A 27238-nucleotide genomic window follows, 5' to 3' on the forward strand; every position below is an offset into this window, starting at 1 on the left:
AAGTTCACTTCGACAGGAGTCGAACATTTAATTCATGTTATTATGATTTCACATTCTTGGTATTATATTACTCAAGGACTCGGCAAACGTCGTTATGACTGAAAAAGCAGGTCCTGGATCGTTTGAAAATATAATTAGATCCGTTAAGTGGCTATCGGGTCTAATTATAGTAAAAAATAATCCTAGGATCAATAAATATACCTATACAGTTTCATCAAAATCAGGACAGTTGTTTAATAAGAGTTAGGGACATCCACTACTGAATAACGGCCTCCTGCAGAGACAAAACCATATACAAAAGTATCCTGTTTATTTATTTAAGGTAGTTAATAAAATCACAAAATATAAAAATTCATTGACCCTGCATAGATAAATAATTTCAGCATTATGTACTTATAAGAATAGTATGATAATTTATTTTTCGAAGGTTAGGTGTCATATGCAAATATTCGCCAACTTTTGCGCCCTTCTTGATCTTTGTGGCTGCTCACTGGGACGTTGGCAAAAGTTTTATCTACTCGTAATGTTTTGTTTGGACTAACAAGAACTTTATAAGATGATACTTTAACATTCATGAATGTAGAAATAATTGATTTTGTATTTTATCATCTTACTCCCTCCACGAGACTATACAATGAAAGTCAACATGAATGTAAAAATCACAAATTAAATGAAGTCAGTGTGTTACAATTTTGACGGTTCATACTATTTGTTTATGCTTTATGCAACGTTATAGCAACGTTACAATTTGCATAAAGCATAAACAACTCTACGGGCCCGATATTGGTTTGATCATATACACGTAAATGTATTTTTTATATTGTGTAAGTGTATATTTTATATATGTACATCTTATCCTACTTGAAAGTAATTTAGATATAACTAGCCTTACTTGTAATGGAAAATAATATTCTTTAGCAATCTACTAAATGATTCGAGAATTGAAAATTAAATATATATTATTTATAAAAATCTCTTTATTGCCATTTGTCCACCTTTTTAATAATATAGCGTAAGGAGTAAAAAGGTTTGCAAATTGCATTATATTGATATAATTAATTTCTTAAGGGGGTCTTCCTATGTAATGGGTTGAAAATATCGATTTTTTTTTTTTTTTTTTTTCATAAATTGCTTTAACATGTCTAGAATACGGTAGTAAACCGATTTTAGAAAATTCGAAGTCGTTTTAAAGATACAGCAGGTAAAAGAAAGAGCGGTTCGGAGCGGTGAGTTGGCATAGAGAATTGTGTACCGTCGGCTTTATTTACAGATATATTAGGTTTTGATAAAGTTATCCAAGAAATTACAAAATTCTACGGATTATTCGACGCCATCCAGATTCGCTTGAAGATATGAGAAAGGAAGTTTGCAACGTACTATCACAAATGTTCTTCTTTCAGCATCAATCCAGAAGGCGAAGACAGTTGGTGTAAATGGCGTAAGGCTGAAGTAATAATGAATGGACCAATTTCATCACGATAAACCACCTCTAATTCCGCAAGTCCAAGAAGCTATCAAACCGGTTTTCGAAGATATCGAAAGACGAATTATTAATTCGTTGTTTAGGAGCAGAGACACAAAACAATAACGAATCTTTGAATTCTTTGATTTGGACTTTCGCTCCTAAACATCTTCATTCTGGTCCCAAAGTTGTTGAAATTGCTAGCTACTTAGCAGTTATTATCTTTAATGAATTCAAGGTATTTTAAAAGTTATGTCGATTATGGGAATCTTACGCTCTGAGCGGCGCGTAAGTGATGTCGTTAAACAAAGGATTGACTTGAACAATCTGCTTTAAATGAGTTTCGAGGAAGAGAATTGGACCAGGCAAGTTTTTAACGGACTTAAATATATTAAACGCGTTTTTCTCAAAACTGTGTTTTTCAAACTTTCCTCCATTGTATAACCGAATTACTTGAAATTTGCACACTCAATATATCTAAACGCATGGAATGAACTATTATCAATCGAAAATTTTCAAAACTTCGTAGCAAAAAACAAAACAAAAAACGCCTAATTTGCAACTTTTATTTCAAATGTCTATCAAAAATCCAATTTTTTTTATATTCATTTGATTATAGGTCATTCCGTGCTTTTAAGCCTACAAATTAAAACGCCGTTTTTTTTTTTTTTTCAGATAAGCCGATCAGCCGGAATCGTGGAGGAAGTGGGAGCTCTTTTTTTAAAGGCGGGGGTGTTCAGAGCGCTGTAACTCTAGTTTGACTGAATATTTTTAGCTGAAATTTTATATTTATACTGTCCAAATATGTGTTAATAAATGATAAAAAACTTGAAGCTCTAAATATTTACTGGTCGTAGAAAAAAAATCCTAAAATATCCCTAAAAAACAGGCCGTCACATCTTAATACTCGTAAACTCATTGTGATGATAAAATTGCTTAAATGTTTCGATAGGTACCCAACTCCTAAGGTTTTACATGCTATTTCAGAGTTACACATTTTTCTTGCCGTCATAACTCATGCCTGAGTTAATGTAAAATTTATTAAAATAAATATTGTTTTTTATTGTCACTACCATGACCATATGACATATATGTGTAATTAAAAAAAGTAGGTACAATAGATAGGCTTATTAACAAAGACTAGACATTGAATTACTATATTAAATCTGAGTAAGAAAAATCTTTTGTGTTACTTTATTTGATGTAAGGATACAGTGTTAGTAAGGACTAATACTGTATCCTTATTTATTATTATCCTACTTATTACCATCGCTACTGGCTATATAATATTATGTCATGTTAGAATGTAGTAAAAAGAAATCCATTGTTTTTTCATGAAATTGAAAGTTTATTTACTATAGTTAGAATGATCCGCTAAATTATCTTATCTGTGATAGTATCAATATACATACAAACTATATGAGTGGGGCATCAATGAAAAATGGTGTCTTTTTTTGATACAGATGAATATGTGCTAACCCTAATATGACTGTATGTATGAGTTTGTATAGATTTTTTTTCTATGTCTTCTATATTTATAACAAGTGACTAGTATTTTGAAGAAATCTAATGTCATTGCTATCACAGTCAGAGTCGGATCTGTAGTACTACTATTATCCAGAAGTATAAAAATAATTTTAGTGTATTATTAGTTTTATTCTCTAGCCGCAGACTAATATAATATGGGAATATCTACAGACATTGATTGTTATGGTAGTTTCCATTTTCTTGAATTCAGATGTAAAATAATGTGAAAAATATTATGCGAAATGGTCTGTAATATTAATATTAACATATTTTTATTCTAATGTTCTGTAACGATTTTTAATGAAATCATTTGTCTATTATTCTAAACAGTACTTGTGAAACTTACATTAATAATAATAATTTCCTTCAATTAACAAATTTTCTTACAATATATTTACAATAATCTTATTTATTTCATACCAGTACGTGAAAATTGTCTTCCTGTCCAGCATCATCATCATCATCATCATCTGCTTCATCCTTATCCCATTTATTTGGGGTCGGCGTAATATGTTTTTCGCTTCCATTCCAGCATAAACTATATATACTATATGCTGGACTCTTACTTTAGAATCCTATCAAATAAACTACCACAATAGTTCTATCTGATATGTTTTTGTTTTTGTACGCTTGGTGCATCAGCGCCAAATCTGATATTTTTTATCATTCATATTTTCTTATGTACCAACCTAACCGAGGAAAAGCCACAACGCTGCCAACAATATTTTTACTTGTAATATATAGAGCAGACAATATATATAAAGTTCACCTAACGAATTTATTTTTAATACTGATGTATTTTAAGCGTGTCTTCTAGATTAAGTTTTAATTAATTATTTAATTCGATAAATAAGAACAATCCAAAAGTTATTTCCATCAATAAATAAAACTATTCATATATGGACAACAGTATTGATTGAAAAAATATAGGTACATTTGGTAAAACTGAATTGTTCCATGATTGTTTTTGAAATTGATATCATGTTACTATGTAATATTATGTTATCTGTAATATTACTCTCATTATGTCGATGCAATAAACAATTATTGGTTATACGAAGAAGGAATGAATTATTTTGACAAGGATATTTAATACCTAAGTGAAATATTGTTATATACAAAATCAATTCATCATTACAGTAAGATATCACACAGGTATAGAGTTAAATAAAGTAGTTTTAAACGAAAATACTAACAATGGTGTGTAGTGTAGAATACACATTGTAATAAAATTGTTGCAGTATCTACATAAATAAAGGGATCTATGAAACTTCTAAGATAATAGGATGCTATCGTTGTTGTTGTTTATTTGGGTTTTGGCTCTCTAAGCCAGCACTTAGGAACTATAATAGTTTAGAAGGCACTTAAATGTTTCTTTTTCAAATATATTTAGAGGAAATTAGCAATTATAGGTAGCTATCCAAGATTCTGTTTATGTCAACTTGTTTTTAAAATTAAGTTGACTTCAACAGTAAATGTGTTATATTGTTTTTGATTGTTGTAACCTTTGAAATGAACATTTATAGCTTATAGTCACAAAGATTTCATGTTTCTATTGTTCGGGATTTTTTTGCCATTCTTCCTGTTCATTTGTCATTTTTATTATTCCTGTCTGACACTGCGTTCGGGAATAACAAAAGAGACTGTTTTTTGATAATATATCAAATCTAGGTTACTTTATAATCAGAATGAAATATTTTGGTCATTCAAGATAATGGCAGACAATAATGAATTAAGTTTAATCGATGTTGACTAAAGGGCTGACGCCGAGTTTGAACAGTGTTATATTATAGTTTGGTCTTATGAAACCAAATAGGTTTGCACAGTATACAAGTTATCCATAAGGCGACAACTTAAATAGGACTTTATATTTTATACTCGATATTTTTTAAATATTTAATTTATCTCTTTAGATAATAATCAGACATAAACAACTCTGTTGTTACAAGTTGACTGTTAAAGAATTAGGGAGGCTTTGTTTAAAATTATTTATATACGTAAGTATTAAGAATAGAGGGAAGAGGAATAATTTGTATTGCTAACGATATACCATGCCAGCTTAATCTATACGTACCTCATGGAAATCATCGTGGTAACCATTTCCAAGATGGGCTAACTGACCTGACTTTATGCTTATCATCCTCTACTAATGCCCCAACAGAGTAAACCGTTAATGCATCGATCCATTGTCATGCATAAAAAAATACTAACGAGCAGTGTAGATCAAGTTCTTCTTTGGTCTTCGGCAGTCCAACAGGCGTCCGTGGAATCAACTCGACGCACACTTTCAATTCTCCTGAATCACAATTTTCATCATTGAGCTGGGCGCCTCCGCCACCTAATTGAAAATTATAAACAATTATAATATTATCAATTTATCACATACAAAATTTAATATAGCATCCACAGATACCCAACATAATAGGAATGTAAATCAGTGTATTTTCGTTACTTTACCAAATTCGTCATAAATATAATTATTAATATTGTAAGTGTGAGTTTTATCCCTACTTAGATCTCTCGCAGTTAAACTGACGAAAAAATATATTTAACAAAAGAATATATATCAAATACTCTATTGGACATTGTTAAATTCCTGACATTATCTATTAATGGTATTTGTAGAAAAAAACGTAAAATCTATACTTTTATAGTTATATATATTAGTTAGTAAAAATATTTTGAGAGTGTAGTTTAAGTTGTCAAACTTTTTTTAATATTTTGAAAACACCTATCATACGATAAATGAATGAAAAGATACATTTCTAGATACCAACGAAAAATAATTCCGCATTAGGAACACAATAATCCGGACTTTATCATATTTCTTTACATTCTCAAGATTCAATTTCGATTTTACCAACTTACCTAACTTTCCAAAATAATGGGAAAGGAACGCAACAAAATTAATCCAAACAAAAGTGTACTTGGTGGGATTGACATAAAATTTATAATTAAATAGGTAAAAACTTTTGGCTCCATTAAGTTGATAACAAAAAAATTTGGAACAGAATCCCAAAAAGTTACGTATTATACGAAATTGTTCCTGCCATATATATAACATTATTGAATTAATTTTGTAACATTAAAATTTTAGTATAATGATTATAAACAAAACAAATAATGGGTTATTATTATGATGATTTTTTATTATTTCGGATATTTACAATTAAAAGTAGATAAATTATTATTATTAATAGTTTACATAACTTTTTAGTAGATGTTCAGTTAACTGTTTCTTCTATCCTTGTATCCGAATTTCTATATGTATATGTATATTGCGACAGTGATATACCTGGTATGTACATTATAATAATTTCTAGTAGCATACCTAAAAACTGTAACATATTATAAATAAATAAGAAACCACAGAATTGTTATGGAGATCACAAAAAATGCTGCTGTAAATATAATATTTATGGTGATGTACATGGATTACGTTTGTTTTTTCCATAAGGTACATCGTCAGCTTGTCATTATTCGATACATGAAAAGGTTATTTGGTATAGAGAGCATGTTATAGTGTCCGTCTAATTTTTTACCGATCATGATGTTTGAAGTGAGTGAGACTATCATTTTTAATTTTACATTTTTTCTAAGTAATTATCGAGTAACTTTAAATATGTTTTTTATTTCCTCTCTAAGTGTGTTCATTTCTTAGTTAACCTGCTCCTCCTGTAATATATAATTAAATGATCTCGAAAAACTTATGTACTTGTAATTATACTTACGTGATTAATATTATATTTATTAGAAAATAATAAATATAATATTAAGTGATTGATTAGAAATATATAATAATAAAAAGAAACTTAATTAATGATAGATAACAGTCGACATATTACCTTAGGCTATTTCACCTGAGAAAATATATACCTAGTAGTGAGTAAACGTTCTTTGTAAAAATATTAGAATCCAGGGATTTATATTTATGTCACATCAAAACTTGTATAATATAATTTATTTTAATCTACAGAAAACTTACCTAATCTTTATACTGAAATTATAAATACAGGTATATAATGTGAAAAAGACAGGTAAAAATAATGTAACAGTAAGTGGATATATGTTATGAAAAAAAACTATTAAATATGAATACACCAACTCTAAAACTGTTTACGGTCTTATCTGAAGCATTAAGCGAGTTATTTCGGTAATTTTCCTTTAAATAGCTCCGAGAAACGAGATGATGAGCCTCTTTATTATGTAGGATAGCAATCAGCCCTATATCATATAGGTTCGAGACTCGAGAGGGTCCTTTCACGAGGTATTAATGTTTTCCTCAATAGCTATTTCAGCTAAAGGATTTAATGATGTTTTGCGGTCATCTACAACTTCGTCTTCATAGATAACTTGATTACAGTCTAATGCTCATAAAGTAAGCAAAGCTTGTGGATAAATTAAAAAGGTAATTTCGGACATACACACTGTTAGCTTACCGAGTTAATACTAATATAATAATTCAGTTTTATTCATTCCTTTACCATGCATATTTAATTTTGTTTTATAGCGGTTGGGGCAATTATTAATGTGGTTACGTTAGCAGCATGTTCTTTTAGATTAAAATAACACAAAATAAGTATGAAAGAAATCAGTGTTTATTCATTTTACTTTTAATAAATACTATTTAATAATTAACTATTCTTAAAATATACTCTTATATAAAATTTCAATGTGAAATCAAATGATAAAAATTATAATAAAAGTGGGATAGACAGATACGAATGACAATGAAATAGGTAAATTAGGATATAAATAAACTACAACAAATTCTAATTTCTCATTAACATTAAATTATATCTTAATGCGATGCAAACATAAACAGACTTGTAGATAATCTTCTACAAATTATTCTTAATGGTTTAATCCTGAAGGTTTTAGCCCTTTTAAAGCTTTATCAGAGGGTTATTTAAATTTCTGTTTATTTTCGAGCTAGTCTGTTGAAGAAATACCAGTCCTAATTGTACTGGTATTTCAACCAATATCAAAGTATTGTAATTAATTTGTAGAAAAATATAAATATATATTTTTGAATTTATGACAATTTATGTTTAAGCACAAATATTACTAAACAGAAACTTATTATGAAGATGAGGAAAAATTGGAAAATTAATGATGTAGTTAAGTAGGTTTTCCTATTACTTTATATCTATCTATTTAAATGATTATAGTCAGTATCTATATAATTGAGTTTCTATTACTTTATATATGTATCTTTTGACATACATGTGATGCGCATGCATGTAAATTGTAGAGTGTATATAGGCACGTATATACCAGATGACTTCGTTTATCTGTCGGAAAAATAGTTATATTAGATTTAGTTTTTGTTAAAAAATCTATTTACACTAGTGATAGTATCTACGTTACTGCCTGGACTGCACATCTTTCCAGCACCGATGGATCGGATAAATGAACCAGAAATTCGTTCGATCTCCAAATAGAAAAAAGGACTTCGAACACGGAAGTAGATTTTCCTTTATTAAATTAATATCTTTATGTTTGACTGTATAAATAATATAGACAGTTATATTTTATTAACTCCGACGGATATGTAAATATTTCGGGCCTACGCAAAATTACAAAGGGATGAAGTAAGGCTTGAAGCTATTATTTACTAGTTTAGATCACAACCTTTTGACCGGTTTGGTTACCTTCAGTACAATATACATATATATATATATATATATATATATATATATATATATATATATATATATATATATATATATATATAAGTGTAGTTCTGCTTAAATAGATATCTACCTCTTGAATAATTAGTAGATTAGATATGTGTTAAAATTTATTATCTTTTGTATTTTTTATCCTAATTTGTTGCTTTTCATAGGTAATTTGAAATTAAAACTTTTTTGCCCAATTGTCAATGGACTTAAGAAAGTGTTTTTAGATGTAAGTAAAGTGTTTCAAGTATAAGTCCTGAGCCGTTATGATGAATTAAAAGTCAAACTAAAAACTTTTAACCTTAAATGCGGAGCTTAATTCAATTTCATATTGTAATATTTCGTTATGCAATAAAGTTTAAACAATTAATAAAAACAGCTTTATATACAGATCTCTCTATATGAAATAACTTTTATTATAAGAAAATAAGAAGTTTATTTTACATAAACTTATAAAATTAACAATGTTTTTATAACATTATCTAGCTGTGTAGCATGGTGCTTCCCGTTTGTTTCTCGCTGAATGTGAAAGAATGATTAAAATGGTCCAAGTAAGCTTGAGTTTTAGGTTTGAGAAATTACATATTTCTTTATTATAATTATATTATATAGAGATATAAATATATATATATATATATATAGAGCATAATATATAATAACATAAATTTGGACAAAACAGGTTTAGTACCTGTTTTGTCCAAATTTATGTTAACTTACATACTTTAAGGAATAAAATTTGAATTAGGTATATGTTGAACACCAAAATATTTTCGGTGCCGAGACCTTTCAGTATACCTAATTTAATAAAAACGTCAGTACATTCTGCGGTAGGTAGGTACATAGATATAATTAATAATGTAGACGTGAATACCCAAACTTAAGTAGAAGGAGGCTTTATTAAAAAAGTTTCCTTCAGACAATAGCTATTCAGTACATGTGTCTAAGCTTTGCTTATTTAACAGAACACATATTTTGTTAGATTTAAGGTTAGAAATAACATGTATATATTATTGCCACATCATGTTTCAATTTACGTGTACCTACATATTAATCTCCCTAGAAACAAACCTAGAAGTGTGTTAGTAAAATTCTTAGCGTCAATTTTTTTCGATTAAAATCAAGATTTATATACCTACATTTTAAAACATATAAAAATATATACAAAATGATATTTCTATCTATTTGTACATGTGTAATGAAATCAGTTAATTTGATACATATATATATTTATATACAAATAGGGTTATTTTAGTTCTGTAGTACGACATCGGTACATGCAGATAATTATAAGATAGTCGTAAATGGAAGTTTTATTCCTAGGGTGGAACAATTTTACATTAACGTTATTAATTTAAAATTTTATTTTAACCGTTGTTGATGGCAATATTAGAAAAATCTTGTAAGTATATATATACTGACAAAAATGAAAAAAAATTACATACGTGAATGAAGTATTTATGGTGATTATATATACCTAGAATATCCAGTAATAGTTCTATAGGTTTTTACTTGGTGAATATCATTTCATCACATGCGTCCGAAAGAAAGAAAAATATTTTATTCAGTACTTTTCAACTCAAATATAAAACAGAAGGTATTCAATAGTTTATCTATTTTCTATAACGTTTATTAAGGACAAATCTCGTAAATATCGCCATCAAAAAAAAGGTAAAGGAGACGTTTTATCGTCTTCAGCGTATAAAATAGAAACATTAAAATTAATACGATCGAAATTCTCTCAAGTTAAAAATGATAATATGGCTTCCGGAGAGGATAATAATTATATACTGTATATAACGACAACCAATGAAAAAACCCCTCGATATGTCGATTCTGTTACAAGTCCTTGTAATTGGATGATGTCAAGCATGAAGCTCGACCCGTGACCAAGAAAGTTAGAAAAGTTAAAGGAATAATGCTATCTTCTCATTTCTACCACTTGTGAGTGTAATAAAATATCTACTAATATAACGTCATTAGTTATTTGCTCCGTTTCTAAAAGAAAACCAATAATTAACTTTTCCGGGTTTTGCAAAAACTATATACCTACTACTACTATTTCTTTTCAGTTTCAGTTTGCCTATATAGCCCAAATACGATCCCCTTAGGACAAAACTTTGAAAGGGGCAATATTTCTTTACATTCGCTAGAAATAAATATAGTATTACGTATATTATATTGAACTACCTATTACGCAGAATGTTACACACCTCCCTATACATATAATAGGTCACAAGTAAGTACTGGGCTTGATATTAATGATTGTCGAAAGTTCTAGTAACAATTGTGATATAGATATTTGGGATGAGTTAGTATGATGATTCGTATCCATTACAGGTACAGAAAATCGTTTATTCTTCACAATGTATTTGCATTACTCCGTATTATCCGTGATTTACGATTTTACATAAATTATAGCTTGTAAGTAGTTCTAATACAATCTATCTTCACGTCAAACCTTAAAGTTAATCGTAGTTTAGTTATGAACACATTATACATATAGATGCACTTTTACATTTATAGTATGTTGTTATTGGTGTTATGGATTTTGTCATACAATTGGCTTCATTACGGTTATTAATAATATAAAGAAGAAAACTTTTTCGTCCCTAATTTAATATAGATATAGCTACATTAATTACTACAAAAATTAAGTGCAGAATAATATTGTATAAACAACTAGTAAAACCAGCTTAGTAATAAATTGTAAACAGTAATAGAATTTAGATATTAGAATACATATTGTATATGGAGATTTATTTACCCAACATAATTTTAAGATCTCACAGCGTTACATAAATCTTAATCTAATGTGCGAAAGCTGTAGCTATAAGAACAGATTCTATTGTTAAAAGATACCTCTCGTCGTGACACATTTCAAAGGCAAAAAGAATTAGCCTAATTCTCGGTAACGTTCAAATTTAATACAAAAGCCTATACTTTCAAGTAGTGAGTGATTGATTGTTTATGAAGATAACTCAATAATTAATTACTTAATACTCAAATCAATATTATTCCGGATAAAATAACAAATCTTTCGATTTATGAACAATAGTAATAGTGGTTTACCATCGTCATTTTATAATTAACTAGTTGTGCTCGCGACATGCTCGCCCGCGAGGTCTCTGACCTTGGATATCATTTTTAATTATTTAGACTTATTATTAAAAGCAAAAGAAATATGTTTCTTCGTTCCGGCTTTAAAAATGACGAATTTCCGTACGTACTTTCAACCCCTTTTTTATTACCACCTTAAGGGTAAACTTTTCACAAACTTTGTCATATTTATTTATATTTAATAAGCGCCCGAGAAAATATGTTTCTAGCTTTAAAAACGACAATATTGCAATTCGATGTTGCATCTCCTCTTTCAACCTTTTTGAGTAATAAAAAATAACCTCTGTCCTCTCTCAGGGTCTAGACTATCTATGTAACAAATTTCAAGTAGTTTGGCGTGAAAGCGCTACAGACAGATAGAATTACTTTCGCATTTAAAATATTAGTAAGGATTATGCCTAATTATAGCAACTATTTGTAGCTCTATAAAAAAAAATCATTATTTAATTTTTTATATCATATTTTCAAAGTCTATAAGTAAATTTTGACTAAAGTAATAACAAGACTTCTGGAAATATTTTTGTGATAGTAGTACGTTCACTGGTACACTTTTATAAAATATTCTGTATAAATGGAGAATATTTTAATAGTTGGGATAAGTTTTTCAAGTCATAAAAATGAACTTTCTTAAATAATTTGCGGACTGAACTTCGTGACGGGAATAATATTTTAAAACACAGAACTGATTTAAAAATATATAAGTACGGTGTCGTTATTTTTTCAACTGATTTAACAAGAAAAAGTGTATTTCCTTAAGAAACTGTAATTTCTTATTCTATATCTGTAGATAAAGTTTTCGTCTCTCAAATTTTTCTCTACTTATTTTCACTACTCTTTTCTTGTTCTAAATAAAGGGTGATGGTTACTTTTATCATACATGTACAGTTGTATTATGCGGTTATTCCCAAATGTGCTACTTGTATGATGTAAATTCTATCTGACAGCGGAAAGCGGGTTATTTTATATTAAAAAAAACTATCTACCATTGTTTGTTTTTTTGTATATGTTTGAATAATTTTCTCCATTATGTAATCCATCTAAGAGCAAAGTGACAACATAACCAGTGGTCAAGAGAGACTCATAATATAAACATTAAAAGTAGTTAAGTGTAAGTAGTAAGTATTTCTAAACTTTGTAATAATAAAATATTGCTTCTCTAATCTAAGTTAGGAAACTTTTACCAGTTGGGAATTTTTGCACACTGCGTAAAGGATATAATGTGAGGAAAGACATGTAAATTAAAATGATAATAATATAACAAAAAAGCATAAAATAAGAACTATTAAGACAGAATTAGATTAGAAAATTAAGTACAAGAATTGTTATTTATAAATAAGTACAACATAGACTCCTAAGGTAAAATATTCCAATCGTACGGGTACAACACTTTTAATGGGCACATTAGATTTAAGAAACGAGGTAATATACCTAGATGTTTAAAAATAAATTTTACTCGATAACAGTCAATAATTTTTTACGCAAATTTATTTATTTCAGTAATGAAAATTACTAATTCAACGTATAATGAAAAAAAAATCAGTATCGAACGCAAAATAATAATAACTCATTAATAATATCTCCAGATCCAATCATACAGCCCCATGTAGTTATGTGTAATTACATTTAAATACATACATACATTTAAATACATCGAAAATACTCAAACCAATACAAACAATCATAGTTATGAATATAAATATATGTACCGTGCTAGGAATCGAATCCGCAACCATCGGAATAAAACCAGTGTGCTAAACGGCTAGCCCATCGAGGCCGTCAATTGTAATACATCATCTTTAAATCATCATGTTTAATACATCATCCCTTTGAAATATGCAATTACTACTAAATACTACTTAGGAACATAGTACAAAATTGTTTGAGAATCCTTTATAAACTTAAAGATAATTAATTTTATTAAGACATACAGTTAGGAAGTACTGGTTCTATTAAATTTGTCATGAATGAACATTAATTTTCTTGGTGTGATGTGATGAAATAATATACGGTTTGTACAATAAATAGGCCTTGCATAGGTACATCTATGTATATACTATACATATGATATATTCATAAAGGATTTAGAAAATAGTACCTAATAGGAATAGAAGAACAGAAACCTGCTTAGCAATATTATAGCTGGAAAAAATTCCTTTTTTCTGCGTTAAATTCTTTTCACAACGAAAAGAATTTAATTAACAATGTATTTAAAAAATCAATGCAATAGACGTTATATTCTATATAGGAGTAGACTAAAGTGATTGTATTTTACTATATATTTTTACATTCCTATGTTATCTATTTATTGAACCTGGCCGAAACCAGGACTAAACTATTTAAAGATATACTACAGAACTATATTGCTTTTGATTTATTCAATTTTTGTATCTTGTGTATTCTCAAACAAAAAGTACTTCCCGAAACCTCTGAAGAATAATACTGTAATATTATATTATCTGTGATAATACGTATTTTTACTAATTGTAGGTAGCATTTGGAATCCCTTGTATAGATAGTAAACTGGAAATGCCTACATCTGCGTCTCTACTAGCTTCCTATTCCTATTGACCAAGATAATCGAATTAATTTCGCCGTTTACGGTCGAGTTCGAAACCACTCAGTAGGTAGGCAGTTTAACGCAGGTCCGACCTACATCCATCAGCCATTGCTAATGGTACGTTTCAGCTCCAAATGACAGATTATCTTTCATTTTAATTCTAAGTCAAAAATACCTGCTATAATAGCAAGTATTTTTGACTTAGAACTTAGAATTTAGACATTACGTATATATTAGTGTAGAAGTTGGAGTTAATTTACGTAAATTGATAAAAATTGGTATTTCCTTTTTTCATATTTTAGTAAAACATGAACTATATCAGACATAGGTCTTAGCACCTGACAATAGCCCAAACAACTCAATAAAATAAAAGTAAATAACTCAATAAATGCAATAAATTAATGATACAATGTATCTTTACGCTAAATTAATGTATTTAATCTAATCGTAAAAGAATTATATAACCAAAAGACAGAGAGACTGCCTGGATGTTTATTACATGCAAAAATAAAACTTTACAATAATGTAATCGTACATCAGAACACATAGGCTATTAATTTCAGGCGGGTGAAGCCTCAGGCACAGCTAGTTCCTAGTAAATTTTAAACTCACGATGGCAATAATACTCACAGTATATACATATATGTTAAAAATACCTGTCTGTTGTATTATTTATGGAAAATAATATATAAAAAATATGGCAAATTCTAACCGGTAACGTTTTTCTATTTGTGTTATTTTATCTATTACTAATCTGCAATAATATCTAGCCATTTTAGATTATAGAATAGTAGTCAAAATTAATTTTCTATTATATATTTCTATCTTATAAGTAAATTGATAACAGTAGTGAGTAGTCTATTGCAGTGAGAGTGTACATCAATGTATAGAAGAAAGTGAAAACTTGTCGTCAAGTCACAGGGAATGTGTCGATGGCAATAACAGTTTTATGGCCCTTTGAACAGAATTTCGCAAATATTCGCAATATTACTATTTATAGGTAAGTGTTTGATTTATTTATTATATATAGCAAACGTACATGTAGAATAGTGCCCAACTATTCTACATGAGAAGAAATTGACGGATTGTTATATATTTCCTTCTCTATGAAATACAATTTTGCAACCTAATAATGATTAATAAATGGGTTGTCATATAACACAGGTACTTTATTTTAATAAGGTACCAGCCTAAGTGAAATTAATTAAATATTTGCTTGAATAAGATAGACGTGAAAAATTACCTCATTTGTCACCACAGCAAAGAAGGCCTTAATTATTAACTTTTAAAACTCCCGCTCGTATACACATAATACGTTATATACTTACTATACATAAACATACTATACATACATAAAACTAGGATAAATTAATGAAAGTCCATGGAGAGATGATATTAGAAATCATTTGCCATATAGAATATTACATCCAAGTAATGTTAGTGACCGATTTACTAACATTTATATCCATTTTAATTCTTAATTGGATGGAAAATAGGAGAGTAAGAGAAGTTCACTTATACTTTTAACTTGATTGTAAATTTCTTTAAAGACAATTATATAATAATAGAACAATTCACACAATAAATGGTTTTGTGTAAATTGTCCCAAGCTAAGCAGAGTTTCTGTTATGGCTAGAGAACTGATATAAATTATTTTGATTTTTTCTGTAAATACTTACTATTTGTTAGATTATAATAATAAAAATAATAATAATCATCTCAGGACAATTCACACAGCGCCATCCAGTCCAAAGTTAAGCTATCTAAAACTTGTGTTCCGGGAACTAGATAACTGATACAAGTACATAGATATATTTTTTTTCGTAAATAACATACATATTACACATAAAAAACACCCAGATCGATACAAACAATCATACTCATGAATAGAAATGTTTGTGCCATGCGAGGAATCGAACCCGCGACCATCGGACGTAAAGCGATGTGCTAGACTGCTAGACCACCGAAGTCGTCAAGATTATAGTAGCTAATCCGAACTGTTATTTTTAAATTTCAATCTAATTGAGTATCTAACGATCTATATGGTATGCGTTTGACTTTTGCAATAAGTGTTGTGAAATAACTAGTTATAATTTATTTGTAAAAAACGGTATTTAGAACGAATTGTGATATTATATTTTCATATCTATCATTTAATTTAACACAACCGAAGTTTCATTTTCAAGATTTTTAACTCTAATATTACATAGTATCGACCGACGAATTGACCTCGCGCTCACTGAAAGTAATGCGGCGTGCTAAACCGCCAGTCCACCATGGACCACATAGATCTAATGTCATATAAAGAAGTATAGATCACTTTGTGGCTTAGGTATAGAACCAGATCTCTACGTGACTGGCAATAGCAGACTATAATAGCTTAGTCACGTTTACTGAAGGTCAAAGTATTAATTTGGAAATATTCAAAAGTTTTTTTTGCCTCGATCTGGCTGAAATAAATTAATATGAATAATGATAATAATAGGCAACATTTTATTGTTATAGATATGTTTAGTTTTAAATTATTCAAGAAACTGGTTAAATTGTATAGGACAATTGGAACGTAATTTTATATTTATTCATCAGAACATCTATCTTTTCAGTGGCAACAATTTATATAATATTGTTAACTGTAATAGTAACGATAAAATATGCACTTAATTTTCATTTATTGTATTGTCGGAGTATCACGTAAAGTTCTTGCAACTCACGCTTAGCGTAAGTTTATTACCCTTAACGAAGTTGTAGAGACGATACGTGACGAGTCATTGGAGTTATACAACGGCGTGAGCCAATGTCAGTCTGAAATCGGAAAGTAATTAATATTGAACACTTTCTATGAGTAGAAACTCAATATCTATAACTTGTATTTTGTTGTAGGAATATAAATTTCAACTAAGACATCTATTGCGCTGGTTGTTTAAATAAGATTTTACAATTACAATTTTGGTGGTCCAATAACATTATTATTATCATAATTCTTGTTGGAAAACATTTTCGGGTTTCTTTTATTGTATTAATTTCTAAATTATTGTATTTAATTAATGTTTGCCAGTTCGATGTAAAAGTATTCTATGAAAGATTCTGAAATATAGGTAAGTCTAAAATTCTCATTTCCTTAGTTGTTTAAAAATAATTTACCAACAGACATCGACAAATTCAAACAAACTTAACCCTTATTTTTATCCTACGTGACCGAGCACATATTAAAAATATTTCTGATAAATTTTTTATAGGTTTTTTGAAATATGTTATTGTCGATACATAATAATCAATTGTAGGGTATGGACACTTATGTTATAGAATATGATACTTTTAGAATGTTTAAACAAATAAAAATGATTTTCTTATGTGCGATCAACTGATAACTGTAAATAATGTGTTTCATATTATACTTACGTATATTTTTGTGTAAATATAGTCAAGAATTCACGTGAATTTCGCGACCACATTCTTTGAGGGTGAAATCATATTTTCAGATTTCACCCTTGGATGGACATTTTTCAATGTCCTCTTCAATTTCATTATATGAATATACTGTTGCTATTACTCGCTTCGTCGGTTTATAAATAAATGTTGTCAGAAGCACCAGTATTTTTCGTATAAAAATACGTGGATAATCGAACGCTACCGAAATTATGGACATTTTAAATTTTAATTTCTTAACAATACTCTTTGAAGAATTTCTATAATGTTTAAATAATAGCTTAAGCTTAATTATAAACGCATTATCTGTCTTTTGCGGCTTGCTCACGCAAATTTTCGCTCTTGTAGGACTTTCGTGAGAATTATAGCATAAGTTACTAAAGAATATTGTGGTCTTCAGTTTTCGAATATTTAAGGATCTTTTGAAATATTTTACTTTGGAGTAGATAAAGTTATTTTATTTGCATATGATTATGTACGCTTGTGTGTCGTCGAGGGTTTGCTGAAGAGAGTGCTTATAAAACCTCTATGGGCGATCATTGGCCACCATAATAACTTTACATGTTAGTAATAAATCATCGGCTGTAAATAAGTATAAATCCATATTGCGAAATGCGCTTTATCTCTACCATGTTCAGCATTGGAAAATTGATAGATCGGACCTTAGAAGTCTACCCTCCACAATTTAGTATCCAGACTATGAATAGAATAAGAATATAACAGATAGTGAACACGGTTTCCACTAAATAATATTCGATTCAATAAAATATAAACATTTTTATAGCCACGTCGCTGTCATTTCGAGTAGGTAATTTGTAGTATATTTTAGATAAAATCTCTACATACTTTCGCTCTTCTCTAACTAAAACCTAACTCAGCTCATTCTGTGATTTACGACTTTAATAGAATTGTTACACTGCTTTAACTTCTGAGAATATGTGACCGAATTGCATTGCGTCGTGCATAGCGTCTCAGTCGTATTGTATGGTCATGGTATGTAGCGCAACGTACCTAATATCACGTACATAAGTACAAAATATGGACCGTCGCATATTAGTAAGATAGCAATGCAGAAGACGAGAAACATTCGTAAATAATATCTCTAAATTAAGGTTATTGAATAAAAATGTTATTCAAAACAAATTTTATTACATGATTATAGAACACTTTAGCAAACACCACTGAACGTTTAATGTCGTGGTTTATTCATAAACTCATCAGCCCTCTATAACTAAATTATATTTATATGTATAAGGCGACCTACGCCATAATGTTTAAATACTAGTATGAATTAAGATTAGGGACAGTTAGAACAATTTGTAATAGTAATGCAGTAATGAAAAAAAATATAATATTACACTTTTATTTTTATGTAGACGTGTTATGATAATTAATTTATTATATATGTATAATAAAATGCAATATATATTATTTTTATTTTATATATAATAATAAAATAAACTGATATACAGAATTTATAATCTTAGATTCATATGTAAATCTAAGAGTACAAGTAAGAGTACAATTATGTGGGTAAAATAGTACATATTCCAAATTTAAATTTATTAATTTAGAGATTAAAATATGATTTTATATTCAGGTTATTAGCCCGTTATAACTTTATAGCATGACTATTTAACATTTTCAATTGGCTTGCTACAGTGCGTTTATGAATAACGATTTTGCTTTTATAAATCTATTATTGCTTTGACAAGCATTCATAACTATGGTTAAGTACTATGCAATAACGTATTAATACAATTTTCTAATAAATAAAAATTTTTAGGTTAATATTTTCAAAGAACAAACGGTAAAATTGACAATCCATTTTATTAGCCGAACAGTTAATAATTATGTTCCTGTATAAAGAGAAAAAGTTGAAAGAGGTAAAGTTTAATATTTTAGTGCAAGTTAAAATACACATTCATATTTCCTTTTAGATTTCAACAGGCTTAGAATTCGCTATAGTAGAGAAAATCAGTTAAACGTTTTTCCCGTTCGCTGAAAATACTGAGTTGCGAATAACTTCTTATTTCCTTTAAATTATGCAATCGACAGTAAGAGTATATTTAAAATTGAAATTTTATATTAAATTACATAGCTATTTTGTGTGCTCTAAATACTTTAAACATTACGAATGATATTTTAATATATATATTTCGTAAATTAACGATATTAATAGGTATGTTTTAATATTAAACAATATTAATATAATTATATTACTTATTCATTAAATGTAATAAAATACTCAAGCCGAAAATTAATATATACGTACTTAATTTTATTTTTAGAAGTATCTTATACTTGTTTACCACTTAATTTATGTTTATTCACAAATTAACTATTTAAAATAACATTTATAATATTGGTATAGGTAGACTAATTTGCTATATGAAGACTTGTTTATATCATATCAATTGCAAATACATATATTAAAATATATAAATAGTAAACACTCCGTAAAAGTTACTGATAAGGTCTGCGAATCAAGACATCTTTAAAAAGACTAGTAACTTTACAAAGTACGTAATAACTTATTGTTTACCGTCTTCTGCATATAAACAAACCAATTTCCGCATCGATTATATTTGTAACGAATTAGGATTCTAGCTATATATATTCTAAGTAGGTAACTTTGCTTCTTATACAATTTGATGTTTCTAAAATTTCGTTAGAGAATTTAAATTTCAAATGCTGAAACAGTCTAGTCAATACTTAGTGGTACTGGAATGAATAATTTTATCTATCTAGATAAGTATATCTATAGAGAGTAAATGCCATCCCTTAATTTTTAATTCGGTGCATAGAAATTTTCTTTCATACCATGAATGTCTTAATTTAATCTTTTTTATTAATCGTGTATTTCAATATATGTAATGGAAACAGTTCAAGAGTAACAACATATGTTACTCCTGAACTGTTCCCGGTTATCAATCTTTTGTGACTATATGACAATAAACTAAATATATATAACAATGTAAAAACAACGAATAGGTAAACAAGGTACGGTAGGTTATTCAATTTATTATTACCTTAAAAAAGATGGATTGTGTGAAAGATGGTATGAATAAAAGAAGAGTATGCTCAGTTATGACGGCCGCTAGAGATCAGTGGAAGAGAATGACCCACTGTGCCGACCCCAAATAATGAGATAAAGGCAAGGCAATGATGATAAATCAGTTGTTTATTGCCTATAACACGAGCTCTACTTAGCTTGGACTGATGAAGCTTTGTATATTGTCCTGGGATATTACTATTATTCTAAAAGACTGAATAGTAAGAATAAGAAGACATTAACAATTTACTCACCTTATCCAACTGTAAAACGTTATAAAAACAAACAGCTTCAAATAACAAAAGCAAGAAGGTTTTATGATAATATAGTATTAAATTCTCACGAACACATTTGAGCAATCGAAGAATCTTAAGACTTGCAATTAACTGTAAATATAAGAATTAAAATTCGCTAGTATAGTCTAATTCTACCTTTAAGCAACGCAAAACCACTTTCCATTAGCTGGTCCTTTGTAATGTAGTATCTTAGTAATTGTAAATATTAATACTGCAGCGTCATCATGAGGGTGTTCGCATATAAATTGAAAAATCGTGTTATAACAACAAAGAAATCTTACCCCGAGGATTACAAGAGTAACGTTGAAAATATTACCGCAAATGTAACACATAGAAATCAAAAGGTAATTTAGCGATAATATCTCGGTTTACGTTACAATGGAATAATATTCAGTGCCAAATGATAGATAAATTTGATACGTGGAAATGTATTGAAATCATTCGAAGTATTTATTAGAGTTACTTAAACATCCATGTGGATATTACGCATATTTTTTTGCAATTGAAATGTGAATAAAATGGTGACCCATCTGCCAATAACTATCTCCTATATATGAAGATCACGATGGATATAATATAATGATGTGATGCTCGTCTCATTCGATTCCATTCTGAAAGACTAAGATATTATGCCTCTATACCTTTTATTTTAGTACCATAACTCACCTTGATAATTTATATCAAATGTCTCTTTTAAATAAATTTAATTAAGAAAAGATTTCAATAATTTGATCACTTTAATTTCTTTTCTGTATAATGCATATAAAAGTATATTCTGTCTATCCAATATATAGAACAATTATTTTATTTTTATTGTGCCTACTTGTGTCTGTATAGAATTTTTCAGGTGTGTTATGGATTAATGTTTCACATAGGTAATTTACAGTTTAGTCCCTATTGGTTGTCGTGAAATGATAGTATTCATATTTTAGCACCGACAGTTCTGACACTGACCATTTGACCTACATTCACAGTATGCGTTATGACTAAATTGTATATTTAGTTGTCTATTTAATCCGCTATTAATCCGACAGATGGCTTACGAGGATTGAAGACTGCCTTTCATTAATAAAAAATGTATGATTTTCCGCGGAGGATTAAAAAATGAATCGTTGGTGAAATGCGGCGGTGAGGAGACGATTATATTCACTTATTTATATAGTAGCGTGTAGTATATGCGGTTTTACATTACCACATCCGGCTTCATGTTGTGAGTAGGATAATTTCAGAAATATATAATGCATGTTTGGAGCTTGAACCCGATTATCTGAAACTGTAAAATGTTTTTATGTTTACTTAGCTTATTTGAAGTTTTTCTCATTTATTCCTTATGTTTATTAATTTCTTTGCTTTTTTAAATAATTTTAAAACTTAACGTATATCAATTAGTTCACTCAATTCATATTTCGAGGGAATGACTTCAGCAAAAAACTAGTATAGTAATAACAACAGATTTTTTTGTAACAAAGATTGAAATAAAATAAAATTTCATGAACTTACATTAACTTTTATAACAAATATATCACTGCAAAAATATATAGTTTCGTGTAAGTGTACCTATTCCGGGAGGATTAATGACAATAGAATGTGTAAGCAGATCTGTAAGAAAGTAGAGAGACTGAAATACGACCGAGGGTATCTTGGACACACATCAATCAATTGACTATAAACTTACGAGCTTGAAAAAGCATGAATTAATCATATTATTTTTCGTTTCGGTACAAAATTAAATCATAAATAACGAAGTAACAGTAACTAAGAAAGTGACTATAAAGTAACAGATACTGGAAAGAAAACATACACATTTAGCAAGAGTTTATTTATTTACATATATTAAAGTTGGATAATCATAATCATAATATTAACGGCTTCGATGATCTAGCGATTTTGCACACCGCCATGCTTCTATTTAACAAACATACATCCCAATACAAAAGTATGATTGTTTGTATTGGTCTGTGTATTTTCATGTATATCATGTATACTATATAGAATATAATTTCCAAACGAGAAATGTATTTAAGTATGTGTATTTTGTATTACCCATAACACAGGCTCTGCTTAGATTGGGAGAATTATTATAATAATTTATATAAAAGCGACAGTTTTTGGAAGTGAATGAATGTTTTGTTACACAAATATTATTGTGCAAGTTCTAATAAAACTTGGTAGATATATAATACTAATTATTTAATTGTTTTTATTGTTTCTTGATTTCAGTCAGCAGCAGCAGTCAGTACTGCGAAATATAGCTACTTTTAAATATAACAAACAGTTACTTGTATTCCTGGAGAAAAAAACTGACTATATATTATAACAGAATAGTAGGTATATTAGAGCTATTTTCTGCAAAAATTAATTATCTATGGTTTTTTAACACACATTTTACTGAAACCCTGTTCTTAAATTTATATCTGGCCAGATAGAAGAAATTGCATTTAAAAAAAACCTTTTTTTTCATGAGATTTGATGCAAATGCAATTCTTATGTATAATTTGTAAGACTAGAGTCATGAATCATACATATGTTATATTATTGTGTTAAAGGAATCAAGGGTAGTTTAGTATCTATCCTTATTTATTATAAATTACCCCTACTCTAATGCGTATTGAAACTATCGGAATATTATCTTTACTTTTTTATGATTTGAAAATGTGCTGATGGTCCACATAGTAATTTCGGGATAATACCTAGTTCATTAGTGTAATCCCTTCACTCACAATACCAACAATAAATACTTCTATTTTAGCAGTTTAGGTTAGGCCTACTACTGTTTTTGTAATCTAATGTTGCCACTTTACTTACCACTTGATGTTTCCAAAACAAACTTTAATTTTTCAATTGATCAATTTTAATATCTAATTTACTTTAATAAAAAACAGCTTAAAAACTGGAGAGTCGCGAAGTCGTGTGTATGACTATAGTATACCAAATAATAAATATGATTAACAGTAAAGATTTTATTTTTGAAACCGAAATAGAAATAATCTTCAAACTTAACTTTAAATAACATTAATAATTAAAAAAAGAAACGCTTTTGAATACCATACATATTTTAGTTATTAAATTGTAAAATTTTATTATAGATTACGTACCTTTTAAATATGTATGTAAACGATACCTATGTTACCGAAATTCTTTCACCTATAAACATCCCTGACAATGTTAACATTGGCTTCACAGGCAAGTCAAAGTCAAAAATATTTGTTAATACAGGACAATATAGTCTCTTACGAACGTCAACATTTTAATCACTATGGGCTATAAATATATTCTTTTTGAAGTCACTTGAAAGCATATTTCATAAAAATATAGGTTTTTTATGAATAATGTGGTAAATGTCTCTTGCTATCCACTACAAATATTTGCTTAGGGTTTCCGTCGAACCCTATTATCTCTCAGATAAAGTAAATATTTGCCAATAAAGTCAATATGCCTCAATGCACAATTTTGATCCTTCCTTATATTATCTACATAGTATAGATAAAGGTAAATTGACTCAGACTTGGGTCGTCATAATGAAGGCATATAAGATTCAAATCAAACAATCAACCTCAATGATTAAAGTGATAACGGAATTTACTCTTTGCGTCAATAGCATGATGACTGCCAATAAAACGCAGGTAGTTGATGTTTGTGAGAAGATATCACGTTTAAAAACAACAATCAACACGAATAAAATCTTCGGTGCAATCGAAATATCGAATTTTAGTCGACGTCGCTGCTAGTAAACAAAAATCCTGAAGTATAGTGACGTGTACCACAGATACTGATAACCGCGACGATGATGACTTTAACGTGGTATAAAAGAAGAGGCACACAAAGAGATGCACCAACTGGGCCCAACTTCTTGCTACATGCCACAACAGCGACTACGGCAGTGTAGCACCTGTTTCAACTACACTACGCATTCAAGGGATTGTACATTGTTGACTACATCTGAACCTAAAACAAATTGCCATTGAGTGTGATGCGGCTAGAGTTGAGTCACACAGCAAGTTTTAAGGCTTTGGAATTTTGGAATGAAAAAAGGAAAGAAGTATGACTACTGACCCAAGTTGGGACACTCTCATGGTAAACTACCGACTTGTCGTGACACCGAAATAAATTTTATGTATATTTTTTATGTATGTCAGGCTAATATGTAGGTACTAATATTGTTAAAATATCAAGATGTCTGCAATAAAAATGTATTATTATTATGATTGCTACATTGACTTTGACTCCAAACATTATTATTGTCCTTTTACAGTAAATGTGATAAAAATATTACTTGTACATATTACGCAATAAGGTATTACTACGAATGTCCGGGTCACGGTGCACGAATTTCAGCTCAGGACATATGTAACAGCGTTTAAATATCTTGATCTTGTAAATAATATTATCATAGTAAATATCTCGTTTAGTATGTATTCTATGTACAATTTTAAACAACGGTGATTTTTTAGAATATTACTTATACACTCCGAACACCTTTCAAAAACATAAATTATACGACCGGATTTAGCACAAGTTTGGTAGGCTATATACCAGATTGAGATCATATGTTACAGTAAATATCAGATTGACAAACCCAACTACAGATGTACCAAATATTCTATAAATTAGGTACCAATATTTGTTGTGTGTTTAGAGTTTTTTAATATTAATGCTATTTATTATATAATTTTAGATATTGTGCTATCGAAAGTATTAATCTTTAGCCTGCTTGAGTGATTGTGAAATTTTATTACATAGTAAAAAATATGGTTAAAGTTCAAAGTTCTTATGACAGATATTTCCGGATTCGGACAATTCGGACTTATCACAATGAAGGATTTCTTCCTTATTATTTAAAAAAAAATAGTTATTAGTAATAAATCTATACCGATTTCATCCCTATACAAAACTTACATTACAAAATCAGAGTACTTATAATATTATTTTTATCATTGTCGAACAAATCAAATATATGATATTTGATTTGTCTCTTTTAGAATTTTACTTAAAACTGTAGGTATACCCATTTGTCATAAAGACGAATTGCAATGGACGGACTGTCTACATATCTCTGCAGTGGCAATAAATCAGCAGAATCACTAGTCCGTAGTGGTGACGTACATAAAAATAGCCATAAAAGTTCATAAAAAATTTAGGTACCAATACAACTCTGATATTTTTTTTAATACTAGACTATTAAAAATTACATGTAATAAAAATGTAAAAATACTTACTTGCGATAAACACAGCACTTAATACGAAGAAAATCATTGTTAATCTTAATTATATGTGTAGGATGGAATAATTAAATTAGATACATGTAATTGGATTAATCTTTCCCTAGGAATATATTAGTTAATTAACTTTTTTGACTATCTTTAAAGAACAGATCCAACAAATAAACATATTGTTCGATATTATTATTTTTTAATGTGATTATTTTGAAAGTTTTTGATAATATCTCGATGTCAATAAGTACGTTATCTGTCTGGCAAGATAATAGTACGCGTTCGGTTCAGTCGGTGTCTCGCGCCAAACTGAAGTGGATCGGAAAATCGGGAATCCTCCCGAGGGAGCCTTTTCCATAATTATCACACGCATTTTCAAGTTACAAGTATTCACACAGCGATGACAACCCGAAAATCTCTATTATAGAGATCCCAATTCTAACAATACGGTCTACTTCCATGATTTAAATCGTAAGTACTTCAAACAAACTGAACAATAGTTCGTATCTACTACAAATTAGTTTTGATAGATTGCAAATTGTTGTTAGGTATCCTTTAACAGGTTTATTCATTGATTTATTTTGAGTAGGCAGATGCCTATAAATTTATTGCGCTGTCGTTGATTGTGATGTAAATACATCAGCAAAGATTACAAACTTCCATATTGTGTAGATAGATAGTGCATACAGCATCCCACATTCTTGCCACGTGTCTAAACCTTGTTTAATATGTGTCAGCTAGTTGTCAAGTGTATTGAAACCTTTGCCTGCCTATAGAAAAACGACATGACCTCCTTTTGACAACAGAATTCGTTTATTCAGTATTTTGTCGAATTGTGGGTGTTATTTTAATTTATTTTTGTTTTATATGACTTTTTTGTTATTGATAGAGATTACGGCCGTGCAAA

The 27238-nt window shown here is 28.9% G+C and overlaps 1 protein-coding gene across 1 annotated transcript in view; it reads right to left on the minus strand.

Moving 5' to 3' along the window:
* Positions 1 to 26386, minus strand: part of LOC131851114 (uncharacterized) — a 32123-nt gene extending 5737 nt beyond the window's left edge. The window contains exons 1-2 of the mRNA XM_059201545.1: positions 26338 to 26386; positions 5201 to 5327 (exon numbers count right to left, since the gene is read on the minus strand). Of these exons, the coding sequence (XP_059057528.1) occupies positions 5201 to 5327; positions 26338 to 26374 (164 nt within the window). The 5' untranslated portion in view covers positions 26375 to 26386. The remainder of the gene's footprint in view (positions 1 to 5200; positions 5328 to 26337) is intronic.
* Positions 26387 to 27238: the final 852 nt, after the last annotated feature.

This window comes from Achroia grisella, unplaced genomic scaffold (genome assembly GCF_030625045.1).
Source record: "Achroia grisella isolate CSIRO2021 unplaced genomic scaffold, CSIRO_AGI_Agris_v1 utg780, whole genome shotgun sequence".
Lineage (NCBI taxonomy): Eukaryota > Metazoa > Arthropoda > Insecta > Lepidoptera > Pyralidae > Achroia > Achroia grisella.